Consider the following 26619-nt stretch of genomic DNA (forward strand, 5'->3'; position numbering starts at 1 on the left):
TGACAAAGCAAGACCCCGTCTCAAAAAAAAAAAAAAAAAAAAATTAAAAAAAAAAAAAAAAAAAAATTAAAATAATAAAAACAAACAAACAAACAAAAAACCTGAGTTTGAGTTTGATTTTAAGACCTGGAGGGACAGCAGATTAGTTCTACTTCAATGGATATGCATCATCTGGAAAGAAAGGTTCATAAAAAGAAGATACATCTTCACTGTCACCATCACATCAGTCATCAATCCTTAGACACAGAACCTTTACTGACTCCCTCAAAACTTCCAAGCTTCCAAACTAACAAGCAGTTCTTCTACGTTGGGATCATCCAATTTTCCTTCATGTTCCAACTCTCCTCTAGCTTCAATATACACATAGACAACCTTAACCATCTGAAAACCTACTTTTAGAATATTCCCTAGTGGTTCCATGTAAGTCCTCTGCCAGATTCACATACCCATAAATTCTACTTCATAAGCCCATACTGTTCTTAAAAAAGAAATAGAAAAAAAGTATCAATATAACTTTAAAATAAGACACAAACCTTCATGAAAATATAGTCATCAAATTTATTTTCATTGGGATGCCATTTTTTGAAGAATTCCTAAGACTAATGTTTCCTGACATGCAAGAGTTAGCATTAATAGCTTACGTTACTATAAATACTGCTGCTTGGAAGCAGTACAACTGTTTTAGAGTTTTAAGACTACAGACTTTCATTACTCAAATCTTATTCAGTAAATGTAAAAATCAGAAGGTTCTGAACAGCTGGTTAGGAAGGTAGCCAAGATGCAGGAAAGATGTCTGCGCCTCCTTTTCAAGGGCAGCCAACTCTTGAACGGTAGGTGCCAAAATATCCACATGGCCTTTATAGCTTCCACCTGCATCACACACAAATAACAAAGTAATGTAAATGACATGCTTGAAATAACTTGTCAGCAATACTTTGGCTCAATTATATCACTTTAAACATTGCTTGTAGCAATAAAATGTACTACTGGGCAAGTTATCTCCAGAACTTTGACTTTAAAAAATGTTAAATCAATTATTTCAATATAAATAAATAATTAGGCCTCACTAACAGCTGTCCCAATACCCCTACCCACCCTTGGCTTGGAAACAACGAGTTAGGCCTGAGTCTTAAAATTTTTCAGGAACAAGCTAACAAAAGGGCATCCCAGGCAGAGGAAATAATATGCTGAATTATCACCTGAATTAAGTCAAAGGCTTCTAATTCCTTGTTCAAAATCACCTATTATGCTCTTGTTTCCTAATAATTCCACAAAATGTTCAACTACTCTTATGATATTAACACTTCAAGAGAAAGAGCTAAGCTGAAGTCTTTCATTCACATAAAGATGACACAATTAAAAAATGCTACCAGGCAGGTATGGACAAAGTACTATGAGGGTAACAAGGGAACGATTAACATGTTAAAAATATATTCTTAACCTAATGAAATGAAACTACTGCCTTCCCAAACTGAAGTTCAAAACAGGTACATTTACATTTAAAATAGTATTTAAAATAATTCAAAGCTTACCACCAGCAGCCCTTTTTTGACCGTAGGTAACTTTCCCATCAAATTCATCCACTGGTACCTTTATATCCGGCTCAACCTGAGAAATGGTACAGTTCAGGTGTTCTTCTATCTCAGATAGTAACTAAGTAAGGGAGACAAAATTTCCAGATATAATTTTTGAAGATAAATGCTGTCTATTTTACCATTTTAATACATTATTTGTGAGCCTGACTCCAAGTCTTACTTGCATCTCATTGTACCATATGGTACAGCCTCCATCTTCCTTGAGTCTTGTGTTATAACACCCTTTTCCACGGCTGCTACATACATGGTACCAAACCTAAATTTAAAAAGGAAAAAATATTAACAGGCATGGAGATAGAGACATACTAAATATCTTATTCTAAATTTGTTTTTAAGTATTTTCTGTCCTCAAGGCACTAGAAAAATAGATTATAGGTGAAGTGACTACTACTTGACTACTACTATTGTAGTATGACTACTACTATTCAGTAGCTCATTAAATAAATAGGTCTTCTGAAAAAGTTCTTTTTGGGAATAATCCAAAAGTTTTCCTAAAATGGGTGTCAGATATCAAAAGGAATTCTCAAAGTAGGATGAAAAAGTAAATATTAAGGCATACTATGTCAAGATTAACATAAAAAATAAAGTTCAAAAGAAAAATAAGTTCAAATGTTTTATATAAGAGAATAATAAAGCAAATAACGCAAAATGTACAACTAGTAAATTTTTGCAGTGAGTATATGGGAGCTCCTTATGACTACAACTTTTCTATAAATTAGCAATTATATCAAAATAAATCTGCCCTCACCGTGAAAAGTCTTCCATGGCACCATGTCAGACGATGTTTAAATAGTTTTTGGTGGAAATGACTACAATAAAGCTAGTAGGAAAAATTATATTTTGCATTTTTCCTTTCTAAATTTCACCCTATTATTTGTCCATTCTTGAATACAGAAAAAAATGCCATTAAAAAGTTCATTTGTATTCCACATGCAGCTGAATTAAATTTAAATAGGAAAATCAAACTGTTTTTATTTCCAACATCTGAAATCATAACGCACACAATGAATATAATAGAGCCCTACAAAGATTACCTTTTCTTTTTCTGTTGCCACCAGGGAAATTGCCAGACCCATCCTGAAAGATGATAAAAGCATTCTATTAGACTTTATTCCTAAAGCGTACAAGCTTAAAAATGGGGGAGAAAAAATTACAGAAGTACCTTTCAGCTCTTCCTACTCTGCCAATTCGATGTACGTAGTTTTGCTTTTCATCGGGCAGAGTGACATTTATAACTGTAAATAAAAACAATTCTTAACAATTGTCATTAGTTTCTAAATTTTTCAAACATATTAGAAGGCTTTACTTTAGATTCCATAACAATCACACTGCAAGCATAAAAAGTTGCTTTTTACCATAAGGAACACCATGGATATCAATTCCTCTAGCAGCTACATCTGTGCAAATCAAGAATCTTACATCTCCTTTCTAAAGAGAACAGAGAAGAGAGAAAGGAGTTTGTTAGCACATATACTAAACAATAAAAATAAATGCTATCCTTCCACTAAATGAGACCTCTAAAAACTCAAGTGTTACTATCGGATTAGAGGTCCACATACTCCTAATTTACTGGACCAAGTCTTGAAGTTGTATGTCATGATCTGCTGAAACATGACATTTAAGGTGATTAAATCAGAGATTGGGTTCATTTTGCTTTTCTTTTTCTACTCAAAGATATTAAACCATTGCTAAAACTTGGCTTAATCTTTAGAAATATCTTCAGAAATTGAAGAGAAAGATAAAACAGAACACAATGTACAGACATAAGCATTATCTTACTCTTGCATTCAAATAAACCCAGAATATTAGATATTTTACCTGGAGGCTACACTTTTTGTAACAGACAAAATTCTCAAGGGGAGGAAAATGAGGGTAGGCCCCTGGTGCTCACCAAGAAATACAAATTAGCCTTTCGATGTCATTTGTGCCTCAAGGCACAGCAAAATTAGAGATCTAGGGGGTGGAAAAAGGGTATACTGACTTATGGTCCGGAAAAATGCCTAAGGTTGAGAAGGGTAGCACACATTCAAACGAGGCCATGCGATGTTTGACATCGGCATCGATTACACCCAGCATGGAAACATAAGTCAAAGTTCTTCAACCCAATACTTCCAATCTTTTTTCTTAGAAAATGATACTTGTACTATACACTGGGGTCTATTAAATTAATGAGACTGCTTGGATGTAGAGAGGTTACTGACCTTTAGTTCTAAATGGCTCAAGCCCCACCCACCTACACCAAGAGCTGTGTGACCCGTTCACGTGCTGCAAGCACATAACCAGAAAGGTCTGCCCCAAACAGTATCAAAATAACTTTAATTCTACATAACCATATTCTGATACCTGTCTTAATTAATTTACAAATTGAGTTCCTTATGGCTATTGCTGGAGACTATTTTTAAGGCTTATAGACATGGCTTAGCTATCCAATGATACTTCTCCTAAAAATAGCTACCTGAAATAATTTAACTAAAATTTCTAAAATTGAAAATTCTTGTTATAGTAGTGTTGTGCTGATAGAGAATGTGTAATTTACCATTTGAGTGTCAACAATCACTAATCCCTGTCATGATGATGACGCATTAGTCAGGGTAGAAACATTTTGAAATTTCTAGGACAATAACTGCTTTAATAATATTAACCGGAACTACTTAAAACTAGATATAATGCCCCTCTTAAGTATTAAGGAAACAATCAACTATATATATCAGTACCTTAAATCTTTCCAAGTTTTGCTTCCTCTCATGAGGTTTTCTGTCACCATGAAGACAAACACATGAGAACTGGTGTCCTTTTTTATCAGGTCCTAGTGAAAAGCATATTAAGCATTTAACCTTGGAAAATCTGCCTAAGACTAAGTAAAAAAATCAATAAAATTGAGACTACAATAGTGTCACACAATTCCATAAAAATCTATGCCCCAACTTGCTATAAACCATGGTTAACACAATTTCTGTCACAAATGAAGTACCATTAGAAGGAACTCTATGGAGCGTTAAAGTCGTCCTGCTTTTAAGGGCATCTTAAGTTACCCTTCGCAATCTGTAGGAGGAGTGGATCAAGCAGTGTGCCAACTAAAATGCCGATGTGTATACCAGGAACCTCACTATCCTCCATAAAACTAAGACTCAAAAAGTAGGGAAAAGAGATCATTCTTGGAGGAACCAAAATTAAGCTTCATCAAGTTAATGTGCTTCCTAAAAGGCCATGCCCATAAGCCTGCTCTCTTCTCAAGGTGTTTTAAGCAACATAGTTATCTAGTTTCATGGCCACAGAAGATTCAAAGCAGCAAACTGTAAAGATGGAGAGGTGCTATTTTAGAGGCAGGTGCAGTGGTAGCCAACCCCCCAAAAGAAAACTCTTCAAATAGACACAGTAACAAAAAGAGTAACCACTGGGAGGAAACAAAATAACAATTATGCCACTTAACTGTTCTCCAAGGTAAATTAAGTTCAGTAAGTATACTTGAAAATTCAAGGAAACAATACATTTTGAAAGATATCTATTCAAAATGAATAACACAAAAATCAATTAATTATGCAGAGTGAAATAACAGCTAACCAGAACTTCTAGAGGCATACACCTGAGATTTTATTGCATCCTGAATTCAAGTGGTTTAGGGAAGTATCAAATACACACTGCAACTCTCTGTTTAGAGTATGTGTGAAGGGGACACGGATGCTTTAATCCCTTCTTTTAAACCCCTATAATCTGGTATATATTGTGTTTGAGTGTTAGTGATGGTGTGGTAAACTTGTTTTCTAGGCAGAAGTAACATCCACATCCAGAATATTTAGGGAAGGAGGATCAAAGTAACTAAGGGATATTACTACTTAACTTAATCAACAGTACTCCTTACTACATAATCAACTCCCCCATTCAAAACATTGATAGGAAGAAAATAAGTATTACAAAACAGTCACTATAACAACCAAGCAAGTCTGTTTGCCAGGACTTGGAAAAAAAAAAAAAAAGTGTTACTTAAGTGCTCACTATAATGAACAGTGTAATGTGTTCTTTATATGACTATTAGTTCAAATATTCTATATCCTTCTTGAGTTTTCTATCTCCTTGATGTACATCAGTTATAACAAGATGTGTTAATCTTTCCTCAGTACAATGGGATTTGTATGTTACCTTGTATATCTGCCAATTTTTACTTTTTACATTTTTCCAACATTTATATTTTCAAACATGTAGTGACATTGAAATAATTTTAACGATGAACAGTTGTATACCCACCACCTAGATTCAACAATTAACATTTTACTATACTTGCTTTAACCACATATCTACCTATACCTGTGTCCATCCATCAATTCATCTTTATATTTTTGTACATTTCAATGTAAATTGCAGACATCAGTACACAGTTCAGCATGCATATAATTAACTAGAATTCAATATTTGTTTAGTTTTTTCTTTTGAGGTAAAAGCTGTATTCAAGAAAATCTACAAATCTTAAGTAGATTTGCTGAGGAAGTCCCATTAGGATACAGAACATCATTATCACACCAAAGAATACCCTCATATCCTTTCCCAGCCTATCCCTGCTGCCACCCTTGTGGGGACTACTACTGTTCTGATATTTTTTCTATCATAGATTAGTTTTGACTTTTAAAAAATGTCATATAAATAGATTCATACAGTATATATTCTTGTGTAAGAATTCTTCAATTTGGCATAACGTTTCTGAGATTCATCCATGGTTGCTGTGTCTACTCAGCAAGGAAAAGTCTGTTCCTTTTCACTGCTGAGTAGTATTCCATTGTATTTCACACTTTGTTTATCCATTCTCCTACTGATGGACACTTAGTGTGTTTTCAGTTTTAGTATATTATAAATAAAGCTGCTATGGCCATTCTAGCACCTTTTTGTCAATATGTGTTTTCATTTATCCTGGGTAAACATCTAGGAGTTTAATTCCTAGGCCATAAGACAACATTTTTAGTTTTACAAAAGACTGCAAGACCCTTTGCTAAAGTGCTCATACCATTTTATATTCTCATCAACAATCTATTCTCACCAACTGTATGCAGTTGCTCCATAGCCAAAATTTGGTGTTGTATTTTTAGTTTAGCATGTACAATGGTATTATACTGTCATTTTATTTTGCATTTCCAAAACAACTGATTGAGAATTTTTCCATGTTGGTTTAGGATGTAATTTGGCTGGGTCTCCACCCAAATCTCATCTTGAATTGTAGTTCCCATAACCCGCACATGTGGGAGGTAATGGAATGGTGGGAGATAATGGAATTATGAGAGTGGTTACCCTCATGCTGTTCTCATGATAGTGACTGAGTTCTCATGAGATCTGATGGTTTTATAAGGGGCTTTTCCTACTTTGCTCAGCACTTTTCCTTCCTGCTGCCATGTGAAGAAGGACATGTTTGCTTCCCCAGCTCTGCAGAACTGAGTCAATTAAACCTCTTTCCTTTACAAATTACCCAGTCTCAGGCAGTTCTTCATAGCAGCGTAAGAACACACTAATACAGTTTACACACTCGAAGTTATAAGAAGCATAAAATCTGAACCCTTATAGTTTCTTTATAGCTTGAATATTTTATTACATAGTGACTCTTTATTTCTAGTAATATTTGTCTTAAAAGTCTACTGCATCTCTTAATAATATAGCTAAACTGGCTTTCTTTTGGTTAATATTTTAGCTGACACATGCACAATATTTTTTCATTCCTTTTCCTTTCCATCTTTCCGTGTCCTCAGATTTTGGGTATGCTCCATGTAAACAGCATATTGCTAGATTTCATCCAGTTCAACAATCCATGCCTTGTAAGAGAAGACTTTGTCCACTGATACTTACAGTGTTTACTCATACATTCAGATTTTCCAACATTGATCTTATTCTATAATTTCTAACCATAATTTTTCTCATTTTATTCCCCTTCCTTTCTTGCTCTTGCTTAGATTAGGATTTTTTCCTCATTCGCGTTTCCCCATCTACTGGTTTAAAAGACATACATTCTATTATTTCAGTGATCACATTTTAAATTTTAAGACTAATAAACAACTTTATCCTTCTTCCAAATGATATAAAATCCTTAGAATGCTGTGATTCAAGTTCACTGTAATGAAAATGTACCTATGTGGAAAATTCTCTCTTGTTTTTTCTAGGGCTTATCATAGGGAAAAGTACTGAATAAGCATAGATACTTAAAATATGCCATCACTGCTTTAAATTCTGTACATGTATTCTAGATTGCATCAACATGAGATTAATAATCTATCACAAGAGGAAATAAACATAATTTATTTCAAGTGAGAAAAAATTACCTCCTCCTTGTTGCATAAAGTACTGCTCCAAGTTATCACAGTCAATTTTGGTTCTACAGAAGATAATTGCTTGATCCATCTTATGTTCCTTGATTGCCCGGACAGCATACTCCCCCTTCAGGATTTTAATAGCTTCAGACCACATCTCTTGAATACCATAACAACAACAAAAACCAACAGAATTTCAATCTGAATTTGTCATGAATACACATAATTATAGTCATAGACTGACTGCTTAATTTTCCTAAAAAAGAATACCTGTTTTAATAAAAGTATTATATATAGACAAGGACAAGAAGTAAAGATAGAGTAAAACAGTAAGTTAATCCATTCATTCATTTATTTTTGTTTCTGTTAATATTTTTTGTGCTACTTTATGTAGTATACAAACATCTATAACCATACCTCTTATGAGGGAACATACTCATACATATGTACAAATTAACAGAAATACATACAGCAACACTGTTCTCATCCCTCATGAAGAACAAGTCATACTCTGCCTTGCATGAACTTCCCTAAATGCTCAATAAATGCTTTATACAATTATTTTAACTCCTTTTAAAAATAATGTACTTTCTAAATCAATCTAAATACCAGAAAGTTCATACTTCACTCTACGCAGTAAAAACCTCGACACAAAAATCTAGTAATTTCTTCGTCACCATCCTCCAACTCTATTTTTCAGTGTGAAGCTGTGCTACAATTGTTATTCCTCAACCACTGAATGTTAAGACGTTAATTCTGTGACCCAAAGTATTTCTAAGGTCTCTCTGATCATCTCTAATTGTAGTCTAAACTAAGCAAAACTTTTGCAAGAAAAATATAAGAAGGAATAAAAACTGGAATTTTATAAAACGCATTCTCAAACAGTGGGATGACAGATTTTCAAATACTGTCTCTGTTCTTCTCCAACAATAAGGATAACTAAGTATGTGTCCAGTTAATTTAGAGCTACACATAAACGTGAGTTCAAATCTTTAATCAAGATTTCAGATAATTCACCTTTTTGATATAGTTGAAAACCTGCCCGTGAATTCAACCATGAAGCAAATAGAGTCTGACCCTCACCAATGAATGATCCACCTGAAACATCTGATGTCAGACATGCAGCCTAATGGGTTTAAGATTCATTCTTCCAAGTTTTCTAAGCACCATCCTTGTATCATGATGTACCTTCCTATACTTTCAAAACACTATTTAACCTGAAACAGCGTGTCTCAGCTCTGCACAGAAGAATCTTCATTGAGGCAGAATTTAATGTTAGGCTTTTTAAAAATTGCCAAATATTTAATGGTACAGATTTGCAGTTTAAGAAGATGAAAAAGTTCTGGAGATGGATAGTGGTGATGATTGTACAACAATACAAATGTACTTAATGCCAATGAACTGTACACTAATAGTTAAAATGAAAAGTTTTATGTTATGTATATTCTACCACACACAAAAAAGTCAACAAACAACTATTTCAAAATCATTTCAGTATCTTTTGCAAAGCTGTAGCTAAAGAAATTTTTCTTTGTTATGCAATATCCCTGATATGAGAAACTTACATGATTATTTCTTCTTGAATTCAGGGTCAGTATAAAATAATCTCTCTAGAAAAATTTGCTGGTTTCCTATGATCAATGAGATTTAGATAATCAAAAATATTTGTGGCTGGATGCAGTGGCTCATGCCTGTAATCGCAGCACTTTGGGAGGCCAAGGCGGGTAGATCATTTGAGGTCAGGAGTTCAAGACCAGCCTGGCCAACATGGTGAAACCCCGTCTCTACTAAAAATACAATTAGCCGGGTGGTAGTGGCACATGCCTGTAATCCCAGCTACTCGGGAAGCTGAGGCAGGAGAACTGCTTAAGCCTGGGAGGCAGAGGTTGCGGCGAGCCGAGATCGCACCACTGCACTCTAGTCTGGGTGACAGAGTGAGACTCTCTCTCAACAAAAAAAAAAAAACAAAAACCAAAAAAAAAAATTGTGATTTAGATGCCAGGAGACTAACATCTAAATTCAATGATTAAGGCCAGGCACAGTGGCTCATACCTGTAATCCCAGCATTTTGGGAGATCGAGGTGGGAGGATCACCTGAGGTCAGGAGTTCAAGACCAGCCTGGCCAACATGGTGAAACCCCAGCTCTATTAAAAATACAAAAAAATTAGCCAGGCGTGGTGGCAGGAGATCCCAGCTACTTGGGAGACTGAGGCACGAGAACTACTTGAACCCAGGTGGAGGAGGTTACCTTGAGCTGAGGTCGTGCCATTACACTCCAGCCTGGGTGACAAGAGCGAGACTCTGTCTCAAAAAATTAAAAAACAAAAAATAAATAAATTCAATGATTCACATTCCTCTAAGTTGACTAGTATCAGCTTTTTTCCCATTTCTTTTTTATCATTTTTATTGTCTTTATTTCCAAATTTCCTGTTCTAATTTTGCAGGTCACCTCACATCCTTCATGAGAATAGGTAAGGTATAAATTTCATTTTCAAAATCTTTCAACACGTTTGACTCTTTTTAACTCACCTGGACTATTAGCACCAGGTCTTGTGTTATCTTTTGCATGTACATCGTCAGTCTATCAAAAACAGGGAATAAAAACAGGATAGAGGAGTCGTTAAATAATGATTCAGAATAGATGTCATTTTTTAAAAGGGAGAATTATATTTGTCTTTACACTGCATTTCAGATATATGTCTTTATAACACAATCTGTAGGCAAAATCATTCTTCAGATTTGGAAAAATCCTTCATTAACTATAGGTCTAAGGTCACTTTTAAAGGTAATAATAATAATGAAAATGTGGTTTCTAAAATATCGCATATTTATAATAAACATAACCTTACTATATAAAGGCAAATCTAATCACAGTGAAGAAAGTGACAAGATGACCACATGAAATTGGTTTTTAGAAAAAAGTACATCAAGAGGACACCTATGAGGGCTCCTACTAAAATACTACTAAAAATGGAAATCACTGTATCTAAAATTAGGTATATATATGTTATTTACTTATAAAAATTATATCAAGGAAGCTGATCACAAAAGCAATATTATGAAGAGAGAAAAATAAAAGATGGAGTCCATCACTTATTCAGTGCTTTTTAAAGGTCTAAGGGTCTACAATGTATTGGACTTTTCTTTGATACAATAACTGACTGCCTTAAGCATCACTAAGAGCCCAAGGCTAAACTAGTTTATAAATTGTTTTATTCTACATAAATGTTAATATTATAAATCACTTACTCTAATGTGGTTCTTTCCAAGCCTTTCCCAGAGTCTGTCAGTTTTGGGATTTACTGGGACAACGACATGGTGTACAGTATCTGGAACAGAGTCTTCTCCTTTTAAGTCAACCCAGGTAGGAAAATGCATTATCTTCTCTGACAGTTTCTTTACATCGAAAGAATGCAAAGTGGCAGAGCAAACAATCACCTAAGAAGAGGAAACCCCAAATTGAGATGAACTTTTATAATAATTATTAAATCACACAAACACTGATATGAAACACAAAGTGTGCTAGCCTGGACTCCAAAGATAAGTTCAACACTTTACTCTATGCAGCGACAACTGGAGGTATGACTTTGGGCGGGTTGATCTCTCTGAGGTTCAGTCCCCTCACTGTCACATAGAAATCATGCCATCTCTTCCTCAAGTTCCTACAAAACTGAGTAAAATGAGATGTTTTTGTAAACCAAAAATCCTATATTACTATCAGTCCCCTTCTCTCAAAAGCTTGTCCTTCTTAAACATTTCCTAAGAAAGAAGGATATAACTAAGAGAAGATAACAATTTTTCAATAGCTGAAGTTATTTTTCCTTCGAACAGGAAGCAGTACTAATGATCTGGAATACAAACCCTAAATGTTCTATAGGACAAAATAACTAAGAATTTGTACTTACAGTTTTCTGCAACACCCAACAAATTTCCTCAAATTTCCTTCTATTTCTAAAAGCAGCTTTTAAGAATGTTACCTTTGAGTATACTATTTCATCCAGTAACAAAAAGAAAACATTTTACATAGTAATAAACTTCACGAGAGGGCACCAAACAAAAATGCTTTGACCCTGCTCATAAGCATTAATGATGGCAGTGGCAGGTTGTCAGGAGTGGCTGCTGCCATCATGTTGGCTGCAGTGGGGCGCCACGAGCAGTGGCAGCAAGAGCGGCTGTGGAAGCTGCAGTGGTGGTGGTGGGTCCCCTGTGCCCCACATCCCCAAGGCAGCTGACTGGGCCACCCCAACCTTCGCAAAGCTGGGCAGGACTCACTCCCAGGCCCAGAGTCTCCACCACTCTGGACCCGGGCCCTGTGTTGCCGCTCTTGCCTGCCACTGCTGCGGGGAGGGCACAGAGAGGAGGAGAACAGTCCCCAGAGTCCACCCCTGGGAGGGCCCTGGAGCCCGCTGCCCTGGGAGTCACCTCAATGGGGCTGGGCCGAGTCGCCTGCCACAGGGGGAGCAGCAAGGTTGGGCACAGAGGGGCAGACAGAGAGGAGCCCTGAGATGGAGCTGGGCCCAGAGTGGTGGTGGGAGCCAGGAGCATGCAGGAGCCCCACCATCCCAGGCGTGGCTGCAGCCGCCCAAGTTGTAGCTGCGGACCCAGGCATCTCTGCACTCGGGGGCCCCTAAAAGGCCCTCCCTTGCCCCAATAGGTTCAGAGATGTCTGCTCCCGCTGCCTGGCCTCTCTCTGCTGTCAACACCCACTCTGATGACAGAACAAAGTTAAGGCCGAGCTTGGGCGCTGTCACAACCCAGCTGGGTGTGCACACTTGAGGCAGCACTGATACACCAACCCACTGCCACCCTGGCTGCCTCCAGCCTTTGAGTAACAGCGAACATGGGAGCATGGCCAAGGCAGGCTGAGGACAGCCCAGTGCTGGCCTACAGATGCCCCTTGGCATGAACAGCCTGGGCACCATGAACAGCGGCAGGAGGCAGACAGGCTCCTGGGTGGAAGGGGGCTAGTCCCCGGTGAAGCCCCACCTTCAAACTGGGGAAGTCCTGAAGCCTGGGGGCCAGGCCACCAGTCCCACAGAGAGCCGGTGCCCATGCCAATGCCTGGAGCTACCCAGTGTACCTGGCTGTGCGCAGTGGCCAGACCCCACGTTCGCTCATACATCCCTCGCCACTCTGCGCCTGGCTCACCCTTGGGAGGCATGGGGTCCAGGCTGGTAGTGAGAGCTAAGCACAGCCTGCCAGGCCAAGTGGGCGGAACTGAGTAAAACTCGGCCTAAGGCACCACTGGCCACAGAGGTTTCCAGCCAGAAAATCAACACCCCCTAGGATCCCGTAACGTTAATACATAACAATTGTTTACATGTATTTTAAGATGCATTGATAATTTTATACCTGAAGTCTTTTTCCATCAGAGGTAACCTGAGGAATCTGATTGTGCATCCTATTTATAAAATCAGAATAACCTTGAGTAAGAAGCCCATCCTGTATGAGAAGCAAAGAATAAATTAAATTTTTAATCAGTATAGAAAATAAGTTTTAATCAGTATCAAAAATATTTTTTGCTAAATCAAACAAAATATAAGGAAACTAATTCATATATATACATAGTCCTATATTTTCAAAACTATTTTGTTGGATATTTAAAGATAAATTATAAATTCAATTTTAAGTTCCTTGTGACTAAAATATGAAGAGGTGACAACAAATAATCCAAAACCATAATCTAATAATCTAGAATGAAAATGACAGTCAACAGCTTCTAACATATATCCTTCAACAGACTTTTCATATAAAAAATTAAAAACCCTCAGTGCTGAGGAACTAGTTAAACCCAACTTGAAAATGATTTGGAAGTATGTCTAAGAGCCTCATACACATTTACGTCCTTCCAGATGGTCTACATTTTATATCTCTGACACAAGGAACAAATTTATAGTATGTAGAAAATGTATGTACAAACAAAGCTGGTTATTTGGAGTAAAAATCATACCTACCTACATACCTAGTAATAAGAGTAATTAAATATACCATGAAGTAGCTATATAATAGACCTGAAGTAGCCATATGATAGACCACTAGACAGCATTTATAAAGTATTTACAAACAATTACAGGAAATACTTATGATATTACATAAAATTTTTAAAAATTTTCCCAGATTCCTCATATCTTGATTTCAACTACACGAAATAATATATAAATAAAAAGAGTATATGAAAATATACCAAACTGATAACAATGATTAGGTAGTAGGATCATGACTTAATTATATTTCTTCTTCATTTTATATATTTTATCTCAAAAAATGTAAGTAAACTTTTAAAAAAGCATGCTTATCTTTCAACATACAGCTTCATCCAGGACCAGGAATCTAACTTGAGATAAGTTCAGCTTTCCAGTTGACACCAAGTCATCTAGTCTTCCCGGAGTACCTACAACTATATCTACCTGAAAAATAGCAAAACAACTACTTAATGAAAACTAAAGAAACAGTATAATTACCTTAAAATAGCAACCAATAACTGTCTACTTTTAAAGAAAAACATGCATATGTCAACTCTAAATTTATTTAAAAAAAAAAGGAGTTACAGATAATGGCATATGTTAAACTGATAATTGGTTTGAAATTAATGTGAAGATTTTGGTATTTTGACCAAAATTGATTTTGACATCCTTAACTGATATACATTCTAATGTATAAAATTTATATTTTCCAAGCAAAAATCAGATGAATTTACTGGAACTCAATGGAACCTAGAACTCAAGTCCTAGTTCCACCATTACTCTGCTCTGTGACCTTAATTTACTTAATCTCCTCTAGTACCAATTTTTCCATTTTTGAATTGGGGCAATACCTTCTCCTTTTCAAGATGGTTGTGATAATTAAGAGATAAGATGCGTAAGGCACCAGATGCAGAGTGTCCCAGGTGCTCAATAAATTTGGTTATAGTTAATAGTAATGGTGATCAGACTGTCCAGGAAAACAGTAATAGTTACTATTTGTCAAGTGCTTATAATGAACCGGCACTCTGTGAAATGTTTTACAAGTACACGTTTTATTTCATGTTACCACTAAGGTAAATACTACTATAATTATTCCTATTCAATGAGAAAATGGAAGTTTAGAATACTAAATAAAAATTTTCAAACATACATAGAAGAGAACAGTGAGCCTCGGTGCCAGTACACAAACAATTAACATTTTGCATTCTCCCACACATATCTTGTAGTCAAGTCCATAGGTATGGTGATTAGACACATAGGTTTCAGAGTAAAGTTCTGAGTTATACGATCTTAGGCAACTTAATATTTGATATAAGCCCTCTTCAAAAATAGGGAAGAGTACCATCTCAGAGGATTACTGTAAGTACTGAGTAAGAACATGTTATGGTTTTAGTACAGTGCCTGACCCATTTCTAGAAAGCAGTCAATAAAGATGAAGTGTTGTTTTTTTTTTTTGAGATGGAGTGTCGTTCTGATGCCCAGGTTGGAGTGCAGTGGCGTGATTTCCACCTCCTGGGTTCACACCATTCCCCTGCCTCAGCCTCCCAAGTAGCTGGGACTACAGGCGCCTGCCACCATGCCCGGCTAATTGTTTTGTATTTTTAGTAGAGACGGGGTTTCACCATGTTAGCCAGGATGGTCTCGATCCCCTGACCTCGTGATCCGCCCGCCTTGGCCTCCCAAAGTGCTGGGATTATAGGCGTGAGCCACTGCGCGTGGCAAGAGAAGGTATTTTTCAAGTGTGTATACGGGCCAGCGCAGTGGCTCATGCCTGTAATCCTAGCACTTTGGGAGGCTGAGGCAGGCAGACTGCCTGAGCTCAGGAATTTGAGACCAGGCTGGGCAAAATGGTGAAACCTCGTCTCTACTAAAACACACACACAAAAAAACTAGCCAGGCATGGCGGCCTGTGCCTGTAGTCCCAGCTACTCAGGAGGCTGAGGCAGGAGAATTGCTTGAACCCAGGAGGCAGACGTTGCAGTGAGCCGAGATCACACCACTGCTCTCCAGCCTGGGTGACAGAACAAGACTCTATCTCCAGAAATAAATAAATAAATAAAAATAAACAAAGTGTGTATATGATGTATTCATGTGAGCACAAATAAGGTATTACATAAGATCATTCAGTAAATTAGGCAATTCAAAACCTCTACTCTTTAATTGACAGGCATTAAAAAACAACACTTCCATTCTTTTTTACCTGTTTTCTCCACCCTGTACTAAAAATATTGGTTTCTATTAGCAAAGTTATTCCTCTAGTTCCATTACTTCAATATCTCACTCCTCAAATAAACAGAACATTGTGCTGAATGAACTTTTAACTTGATCCAATAGGAGACACTTACTATCCCATGAAAAATAAAGCAGACATTTCTGATGCTATTGTTTCATCTGCACTGATAATTATAAGCAAGTTCAACCTAGAAAATATTGTCTGAAAATGTGAAGATAAAATCTGTCCAATGTATTAAGAATCTACTATGTGCCAAGCACTGAGACAGGTGCTGTACACAGCAGTGAACAAAATACCATCTGGTTCTATGACATCAGTTTAGTACAGTATTCTAACCATGTGAGTTTCCTCCTTCCTAATTTCAGCAGGTAAAGTGGGCATGAAAACAGACAAGGCCTCTCAGGGTTTTGTTTTAAGTCAGTTAGATCAGAAAAGCCTGCGAGACATCTTCATTTATATCATTTTTATGATAGCACTACCTACCTTTATCAGGCCTCAATGGCACATCTTGCATAATATTGCAAGTCTAAAAGATTAGAAAACTAAAATGCTTCCACTCTCTCACTGCCAAGCTGACTTCTGCCCCAGCATAATACCCAACACAGGGCTAAGGCTGAATCAGAGCGTGGTGGAAGATAATAGAAGCAGAGAATGTAAGATAGAAGAACAGAAAAAGATCATAGTAGATCCGCTAAGAAGTAGAGTAGAATTGAATTCTGCGAAGAATGCTCTGGAATAACACTGCCTTTCCAATTGCTTCAAGTTAGTACCAAATTTTAAGACATCCTGATGAAAGCAGATTTAATTCCCTAAAAACTCTATAAGCTTTAGGAAAATAGGAATTGAGAAACATATTATCTTATGGGAAAAATGGGTTTGAGGAAGCAAGATTGGGAATAAACTTGTTAAATCTCTCTTACAACCACTAAAACAAAATAAAACACACTAAATGTTTCAGCTTATCTTCTGTTGCTTTAAAAGAATATCACAAAGTAGATAACTTATAAAGAAAAGAATATTTCTCACATTTCTGGAGGCTTGGCAAGTTCAAGAGCATAGTGTCAGCAGCAACTAGTGAGGGTCATCCCATGGCAGAACGGAGCAAGAAAGAAACAGGCCCAAACTTCTGCTATAACTAACCCGCTCCTACAGCAAAGGCATTAACCCAGTCATGAGGACAAAGCCCGCACGGTCTAATCATCTCTTAAAGGCCCCCACCTTCCAATACTATTACATTGGCAATTAAATTTCAACATGAGTTTTGGTGGGGACATTAAAACCATAGCACTAAATAAAAACGTATCAAAGCAATATTACTCAGAATAGTATTAACAAGTATGGTAATATGATTCCTTGCTCTTAATATGGCATACCAGGTCAAATGTAAAGTCCATGTGGCACAAAATTTAGATTGACAGGAGCACCAATGAAATTGGAGAAAGGACATAATTGCTTGTCATGACTCAATATTGGATGGTTTAGCTTAAATGATTAAATATTTAGGAAAGGAAATAAAAGAGAAATTTATAAGCTGTAAGTTATTTCACATACGAAAAATATTTCATGAAGTCCTACCTTCACAGAATTGATAAACGGTTAAAAATTTCCCAAACTTCAGTCGGGCACGGTGGTTCACTCCTGTAATTCCAGCACTTTGGGAGGCTAGGGCAGGCGGATCACCTGAGGTCAGGAGTTCAAGACCAGCCTGGCCAACATGGTGAAACCCTGTCTCTACTAAAAATACAAAAAAATTAGTCAGTGTGGTGGTGGATGCCTGTAATCCCAGCTACACAGGAGGCTGAGGCAGGAGAATTGCTTGAACCCAAGAGGCAGAGATTGCAGTGAGCCAAGAACGTGCCATGGCACTCCAGTCTGGGTGACAAGAGTGAAACTCTTCTCAAAAAAAAATCCTAAACTTCTTCTCCAATAGTGGAGATCACTGGAGATTACATCCTCTTAGCTTTGTCCTTCACAATGGCATGCCTGAGCACAGCCTTTGCGCCTTCCCCTTACACATAACTGAACTCATCTCTCTCCTCACTGGAACTACTACCCACTGTCTTATCATTATTCATCCTTCCCAAGGGCCACTGCAGGAACTTCTATCCTTATCTGCAATCTATTTTACCTCTTCTTTTGTTCTTAACTCCAGTTTCTTCTTTTTCACTTATCTCCCCAAAAAGAATGACTCTTTACCCACGAAGGCCAGAAAGAAATTCTCAAACGTTCAGAGGGTAAACAACAAAAAATCACGTATGCTGGAATTTTGCCTGAGAGGTTTGGGAGAGACTACTGCTTTGTATACTGCCGGGAGAAGAAAAGGCACACTTGCAAGATGTCTTTGAACAAATATACTCTTCTGATCTTGCACTAATTTCAGCCTCACTTAAATTTTCTTGAAACAAAATAGAGCTGTATTGCCAAAACAACAGCCCATGACATTATGTTTTAAAAATTAAAACTACAACTTACTCCATTTTCCAAAACAGAGAGCTGATCCCGGGCCGCAACACCTCCAATTATCAGAAGCTCCCTGAAATAAATATTAAGATGATAATGTAAGAAAAAAAAAATTAAAGTCTGCTTTTCATTGTTTGATCTGCATCCATTTATTTTAGGTGGAAATTAAGGCTGAGAAAGGAACTGAGGAAAAAAGCCTACAATAAAACAAGTCTGGGGAAGGTGGGAAACAAAGCAGTTAAATCTCCATAGCTGTATCCATTGCTGAAGTGTGGTAAAGTCACGAAAGACAATGTGTGAGCTTGTAACGTGGAAAAAATTAATCCTCATCTACATATTCTTCTATATTAGGATAATTCAAGGTCTTTTAAAACCTGGTTTCAATCTGCGTTTTCAGACATATATACTTTATATAAAATGCCCTGAAGGAAAATCAATTTAAAACGTAATACAAAAATCAATTTAAAACGTTGCCTCCAGAAAGGATAACTAGAAATTGGGGAATGGAGTGAAAGAAGACTCACTTTTCACAGTACCCTTTTGTGTTTGAATGGTTCTCATTTCAACAACTGGCCCACTGGCACTGGGACACATGGAAATGCACATGGAAAAGACTGAAGTTAAAACCCTTCCTCATGCCACACACAGAAATTAACTCTAAATGTATCACAGACCTAAATGTAGAACCTAAAATCATAAAACTCAGAAGACAACACAAAATAAAATGTTCATGACCTTGGGTTAGGCCTAGTCTACCTTAACTACAACATCAAAACACCATGACAAAAGAGAAAAATAGATAAATTGGATTTCATCAAAATTAAGACTTCCAAAGGATAGTATCAGGAGAGTAAAGGCCAGATGCAGTAGCTTACACCTACAATCCAGCACTTTGGGAGGCTGAGACACAAGGATTGCTTGAGGCCAGGAGTTCGAGACCAGCCTGCACAACATAGCAAGACCATGTCTCCACAAAAACTAAAATTAGCCAAGCACTGTGGCACTTGCTTACAGTCCCAGCTAGTCTGGAGGCTGAGGTGGGAGGACTGCTTGAGCCCAAGAGTTTGAGGCTGCAGTGAGCTATGAGGCACCACCATACTCCAGCCTAGATGACACAGTGAGCCCTCATCTTAAAAATAAAACCAAAACCAAAAAAAAATCACCTGGAGGAGCTGCTTTTCTTAAAAAAACAAACAACTTAAAAAAAGATTCTAATTCCTATTCTCTGGAAACTCTGATTCAGTATATCCAGGGAAGGGAACCAATACATTTTATATTTTTAAATAAGGTCCTCAAGTTCCTAGGTTTGGACTATTGTACTAATACTTCTACTTTTATCCACATTTATAATCAAATATATTTATCCCTATAAACTTGGCAGAAGTAAACACACATATACATGATAATTTATGCTCGTATGCAAAGCACTATAGGGTTGAGGAATATAAAAGAACCACTCCTGCTCTAAGGAATGTAAAACTGAGTTAGAAAGAGAAAAGTTTTGCATATTCAAAGCAAGAAACTTAAAGCAAATATAGCTTTAAAAAGGAATAAAAATTAAGAAAATTAAACAGTAAGAAAAACTAACACATGACAGTATGTAAGGATCAGGAAAAGGCATGTACAGTCAGTGTATCAGAGGAGGGGCAGAGGGCTGGGCTGGGACAGTCAGCTTAGCTTCATTCAAAGATCACGACTTCAGCTGGGTTTTAAGAAGGAAAATGTGCATTTGTACCGAACACCAAACGAGTAGCCCATGACTTCACCATCTTAACCAATAAATTGATTTTATTATTCATCTTCCCCTCTAACTTTTGTCTATAATCATGTTCATTTTTATACATAATCACAGCACAAAAATCAATTCACACTAGCATTTTACATTCTTCCCAAATCCTTTTATAAAGAGGTCCCTGAGTGTCTTATACTAAGCAGATGCCCTGGTTACATGGTATGCTCAAGGCATTTATCGTATTTGTTTTGCTTCTCTCCCCTCCATACTATCCCCACACTTTCACACTTCATTCTGTGAAAGGAAGATTGATTCTCATTGTTGAAGCCCGCCCAGCCTAAAACGTCACACATAGAAGGTAGATGAACATTTGCTGAATGAGGAACATGCATCAATCCTCAAAACTAAATTAGAAATTATTTTACCTTGTATAATTTATCCCTAAGTTTGTTCAACCTGTAAATAAGATCAATATTAAAAAGACAGGCCTGCCTGGCACAGTGGCACATGCCTGTAGTCTTAGCTACTCAGGAGGCTGAGAGACAGAATTCCTTGAGTCTAGGAGTTCAAGGCTACAGTGTAGGAAGATCGCACCATCAACAGCCATTCACTTCAGCCTGGGCAACATAGTGAGACTTCATCTCAAAAAAAAACTTAAAAAAAAAAAAATGACAGGCTTTTGTGATGTCGAAACATTCAAAGCTTCTGAAATTTGACAGTGATGACAGTTACACAACCTTGTGAATATACTAAAAACCAGTGAATTGTACACCTTTTTTTTTGAGGCGGAGTCTTGCTCTGTTGCCCAGGCTAGAGTGCAATGACGTAATCTTGGCTCACTGCAACCTCTGCCTCCCAAGTTCAAGCAATTCTCATGCCTCGGCTGGGATTACAGGCCTCTGCCACCAAGCCCAGCTACTTTTTGTATTTTTAGTAGAGACAGGGTTTCACCGTGTTGGCTGGGCTGGTCTTGAACTCCTGACCTCAGGTGATCCGCCTACCTCAGCCCCCGCAAAGTATTGGGAATACAGGCATGAATGAGTCACTGCAGCTGGCTGAATTGTAGACTTCAAATAATGAGTTTTATGGTGTGTGAATGTTTCAAGTTTAAAAAGGAATTAAAGGCAAAATTAACAAAAATCGTGTCAAATTCACTAACAGAGTGTTTTACTTATATGCTATAGCCTTCTTCAAAGTCAAAGGGATTGCTACTGAGCAAGGTCCTGAATTTGTCACTTAATCCTTCCAATGGTAGAAAGAGTCCTATAACTAGACAGTGACCAATCTGAATGCCCAAATGGAAGAAAGCCACCACCGTGATGCAGTCTAGAATAAACCTCGCCAAGTTTACTAACACGCTAGAAATAGAGTGGCACACTTTCTATACAGATTTAGGGCAAAAATAAATTGAACATTGAATGAAATCCTTTCTTCAAAAAACTGTTAGGGCCAGGTGCAGTGGCTCATGCCTGTAATCCCAGCACTCTCGGAGGCTGAAGCAGGAGGATCACTTGCACCCAGGAGTTTGAGACTAGCCTAAGCAACATAGTGAAACCCTGTCTCTACAAAGGTGGCATGTGCCTGCAGTCCCAACTACTCAGGTGGGAGGAGTGCTTGAACCCAGGAGGTCAAGGTTGCAGTGAGCCACAATCATATCACTACACTCCAGCCTGGGCGACAGACTGAGATCCCCATCTCAGAAAAAAAAAAAAATTAGATTTTTACTCCAATGCTGTTTAGTAACCATGACTTTTCATATAAGAGACACGGGGAAAAAACACATATTTATCATTTAGCAAATAAACAGGAGTTTTATACAGAAATTATTAAAGTATATTTACATACTCACACACGTGTATTACATATACACACTGAAATTCTACTTCATTTTTCTCTACCTTATTCTTCTTCCAAAAAACTTCAAACCAAAAGACAATAAGCATTTCAGCACAAAAGGAAGATTTACCTTAATTTAGGATTATCAATATATTTCTTAAACTGCTTGATGTTATTCAAAGTTTGTTCGGCTAACTCCCGGGAAGGTTCAACAATGAGAGCTTTCGGAGCATTGGGGAGAAACTTTGTTTGTGTCACCTGTGCATTACCTTAGGGAATAAAAAAGACAAGAACACATTCAAATCACGCTTTATAACACTGTTACTTATGGAACATTAGGACAAATACTCTAATATCAACATTTTAAATAATAATTGTCAAAAAGTAGAGAAGACAGTCAAACAAAATAAAGCTCGGATTTCTAAAACACGCGAAGCCTACTTTAAATTAAAACTATTTGGGCCACTGGGGTGACTGACACCTGTAATCCTAGCACTTTGGGCAGCCCGAGGTGGGACAATCACTTAAGCCCAGGTATTCAAGGCTGCAGCAAGCTATGATGGTGACACAGCACTCTACACTCTAGCCTGTGTGACACAGTGAGATTCCCTCTCTTAAAACAACAAAAATCTACTTAAAATAATTCTAATTGATTGATATGTCTAAAAAAAAATGACTCACTTGTGACAAAGTAAACAGGTTATGAAATGTACTTTAAATAATTGAAATATATTAAATATACAATGGATAAGAGTATAAATTTTGAAGTCAGACTGCTTAGATTTGAATTCAGTTCTACTACTTATTTGCTCTGTGACCTTGGGCAAGTCACTTAAAGTCCCTATTCTTTAGGTTCTTTGCCTGTAAAATGGGAAAACTACTACCTTATACAGTTATTGTGAAGACTAAACCATGTAAAGCACTTAGCGTGGTGCCCTGGCACTGAATAAGCACACATTCTATGAATATTAGATATCATTACCATTATGATTGGGATCCCAAAATGCCTACACTGAAACCGAATACTTAAGAGTTTATGAATTAGGTTTTAAAAATGAATGTTACTGGTGAGTTAAAAAAAGATATGTGACCAAACCAGCAAGAAAAGTATATGTAACTCACTATGAGAAGCCCTACTTACTGGAGTTCTCACCAATTATTTTCACTATTCTAGAAATCCTTACCCTTGCAGGTATAATACCTGAGTGCTGCGATTTGACAATGTAACCATCCAGTGCCTTGGAAAGAGCAACAAAGCCATCTTTTGGTGGAAACTTAAATTCCTCTTCACCGAAATTAAATTTCAGTTCAGCATTCTAGCATTGAATAAAAGAGAAAATTAAAATTCTTCCCCTAATTGAAACCATCGTATACAAAATAATGAAGAGCAAGCAGCTTATAACCACAGCAAATTTTTTCTCACTAGATTCCTAATTACCTTCAAAACACAGGCAGGAAAGAGGGCTTGGTTTTTCATATGTGGTGGTATTTCAAATGCCAGACCAAGATCTTTTCCTTAAAAAACAAACAAAAAAAAAAAAAAAAGAGAGAGAGAGAGATTGAAACAATCAGAAAAGACCTTCCTCATGCTGACACTGTCAAATCTACCAGCTTACCTGCATTCATGCCTCTCTCCTGTCACCATGGATAAACTGTGCTGCCTAAGGCCAGCTTCTTCATTTTTTCACTTTACTCCTGAAACTGTCACCTCTACCCCTCTACATTTTTCATTATTCTCTGTCTACAAGATCATTTCCATTAGACATTCCAAAGCATATAAACATACTCTCACAGTAAAATACACAAGAAAATCTCCCTTGAACCCACCTCTCCCTCCATTTACCTGCCATTTTTCTTCTCCCTTTTGTAGTGAAACTCCAATTTCCATTTACACTTCATCCACTTCCTTTCACCTCATTCTCTATTGAACTGGCTCCTTATTAGGAGGCCTCCCACCCTCACCCCTTCGCTCCACCAAAACAGCTCTCTAATGCTTTCCACTTGTCAAATGCAGCAGTTAATGCACATTCTTCATCTTGCTAGACTAGGTCCACCCACAGCACTGGACACAGTGATTGCTCCCTGATCCTTCAAACACTTCCTTCACCGGGACTGCAGGACCCATGCTTTCTTGGTTCTCCTCCTGGCCTTCCTCCACATTCCCCTCTGCTGCATTCTCCTCAATTTGCTGACCTCTAACCACAGGAACCCAGGCCTCAGATCTCTTCTTCTCTTTATCTACCCTCATTCCCTAGGCAATCTCACCCCACCCTCCAACGTGTCTTCAACAAAGCAGCCAGAATAGTACTGTTAAACTAAAGATAGATGATGCCACTCCTCTGCTCAAAACCCTCATGGCTTTCTATTTTACTCAAAATAAAAACCAAAGTTTAGATCATGGCCCATATGGCTCTCCATGGCCTGGCCTCACCACCTCACTGATCTAACATTCTATCACCGTCCTTTATCCCCAGAGCACTCCAGATCCAGTGGCTTCCTCGCTGTGACTCAGACACCTCAAGCACGCGTCCATCTCAGGGCATCCACATTTACTATTCCCTCGGTCTGAAATGTTCTTTGCAGATATCTGCCCGGCCCACCACCCAGTTCATTCGGATCTCTACTTAAATGTCACCTTATCAAGCCTTCTGGCTGCCCGACACAAAAGCACAAACCCCCAAACCGCTATGGCTCTCCACTTCCTTCCCCTGCTTTATACCCTCCTTCACAGCACTTATTACCACCTAACATGGTATTATATGTCTGTCTTTCACCACTAGTGTGTAAGCCCCAAATGTCTATTCCATTTTCTTCCGTGCCTCCAGTACTTACCAGGGTACCTCAAACATAGTCAATGTTCAATAAATATTTGTTCAAATGAAGGCAGGGAGGGAGGGACAGGGATTTGAAAAAGAGGGTGGGGGGATTTTTAAAAATTACAATTATTGAATACCATATATCTTTTCACTACTAAGATCCCTATAGAGCTTACCATTTTTGGAGAACTTGACATGTCCTTTATCTATATCTAGGTAACATCCAATGGTATCATGCATAGTGAATTCCTAGAATACCGGAAAGTCAAATGCTATTAATAGAAAGCACATTCTTAAATAAAGTTAAAATATAGCTGCATCAAAAGTATGTGTGTTTCAAAATAATTATTTAAATCAAAAATGCCTATTAGAGCATATGACAATACAATAGTATAAGCATTTGACAGGCTTGTGAGAATCAACATATTTAGGCTGATTCACATTACTGTAGATTTCAGCTCACCAGATGAACTATATTTAGATTAATCATGATCAAAAATAAGAAAAGAGAATAACAGGTATCAAAACCAAAATCAAAATGAGGTGAAAAGAGAAGACAATGTAATGTATTTTGGAGGGGATAACAAATGGCATAAAAGAAAAATTATAACTACTACATATTTATCTAGCTTGACAATATTTCTTCACTGAAGTCCAAATCCAAACTTTCTGTGGAAAATATACAGAAAATCTGCTGATTACACCCTCATTCTGTCATGAGTGATTAAGTTTGCAAGAAAACTTACTTATGCCATGTTGGAGTTGATAACATAATTGCTTACCTCTCCATAATTATCAAACTGTTTATTATGGGATTTCTTTCCTGTTCCACCAAAGCCAAATCCAAACTTGTCAGTACCTAAATTTAAAAAACATTTTACTTTTCTGACAAGACAAAATATAAAATTAAAAGACCTGTAAAAGAAGCAGTTTTATTCACAAAGTATGTCCATTTCATGAACCCACAGGAAAACTATTCCTTAAGTTTCTGAATCCTACAAAAAACTAAACAGTGCTTAGGTCACACAGCTTGTGTGAGACTAGGGACACCAGTGATACTGCATCCCTTTCTGCTTTGGCCAGTAAGAAATTCAGATGCAAGTTTACAATAACGTGAAGCATCTATACGGGACCGTGTGGTACAGATTCACACACACTAACTTTACCCTGACTCCATTCAGAGTCTTAACCCTCATTTCATACTGCTATAATACCTGTACTTTTTGTAAGTTCCTTCAAATCTTTTTTGGGACAGGGTGGGGTACAGACAAATATTATTTCCATATCTTTAAAATAAAAACTTTTTATGGTTAAATTTATTATTTTGCTTCCCCAAATAATAAAATATTAACCCCCAAATGTAACTCAATCAATTCAGTTATTTTAGAAACACTTACCTAGGTCCAAAGAGGCCTGCATGGTAGACCACCCGACCCTGCATAACCCTTGGTCATGACAGGATACTTCATAGTAGTGTTTCCCTACAAGGGTAAGATACATTGAGATTTACATAAATCACACACGCATAATTCATTTACCATGAAGCCACCTTCCCAATGTTTCTGAATTACACTGTTATGTACCAAATGAAGAATTATAGGTATATTTGTACCATCAAACACCTTCCCAGATCCTTGACTTAAAGCTATTTTTAAAAACTCATGGGCCAGGCGCAATGGCTCACGCCTGCGGCCAGCACTGT

At 37.4% G+C, this 26619-nt stretch overlaps 1 protein-coding gene across 2 annotated transcripts in view; it reads right to left on the reverse strand.

Annotated features, from left to right (window-relative positions):
* Positions 1–534: 534 nt before the first annotated feature.
* DDX1 (DEAD (Asp-Glu-Ala-Asp) box helicase 1) overlaps positions 535–26619 on the reverse strand; it is a 37842-nt gene continuing 11757 nt past the window's right edge. For both annotated transcript variants that reach the window (XM_011971440.1, XM_011971442.1), the window contains 19 exons: positions 26315–26398; positions 25700–25776; positions 25094–25166; positions 23540–23616; positions 23303–23417; positions 22232–22370; positions 18546–18606; positions 14186–14284; positions 13230–13319; positions 11127–11315; positions 10407–10458; positions 7889–8035; positions 4310–4401; positions 2951–3023; positions 2758–2830; positions 2630–2672; positions 1756–1851; positions 1533–1653; positions 535–870 (listed from right to left, as the gene is read on the reverse strand). In XM_011971440.1, the coding sequence (XP_011826830.1) occupies positions 740–870; positions 1533–1653; positions 1756–1851; positions 2630–2672; positions 2758–2830; positions 2951–3023; positions 4310–4401; positions 7889–8035; positions 10407–10458; positions 11127–11315; positions 13230–13319; positions 14186–14284; positions 18546–18606; positions 22232–22370; positions 23303–23417; positions 23540–23616; positions 25094–25166; positions 25700–25776; positions 26315–26398 (1832 nt within the window). In that variant the 3' untranslated portion in view covers positions 535–739. The remainder of the gene's footprint in view (positions 871–1532; positions 1654–1755; positions 1852–2629; positions 2673–2757; positions 2831–2950; positions 3024–4309; positions 4402–7888; positions 8036–10406; positions 10459–11126; positions 11316–13229; positions 13320–14185; positions 14285–18545; positions 18607–22231; positions 22371–23302; positions 23418–23539; positions 23617–25093; positions 25167–25699; positions 25777–26314; positions 26399–26619) is intronic.

The sequence above is a fragment of the Mandrillus leucophaeus genome, unplaced genomic scaffold, assembly GCF_000951045.1.
Source record: "Mandrillus leucophaeus isolate KB7577 unplaced genomic scaffold, Mleu.le_1.0 Scaffold122, whole genome shotgun sequence".
NCBI classification, from domain to species: domain Eukaryota; kingdom Metazoa; phylum Chordata; class Mammalia; order Primates; family Cercopithecidae; genus Mandrillus; species Mandrillus leucophaeus.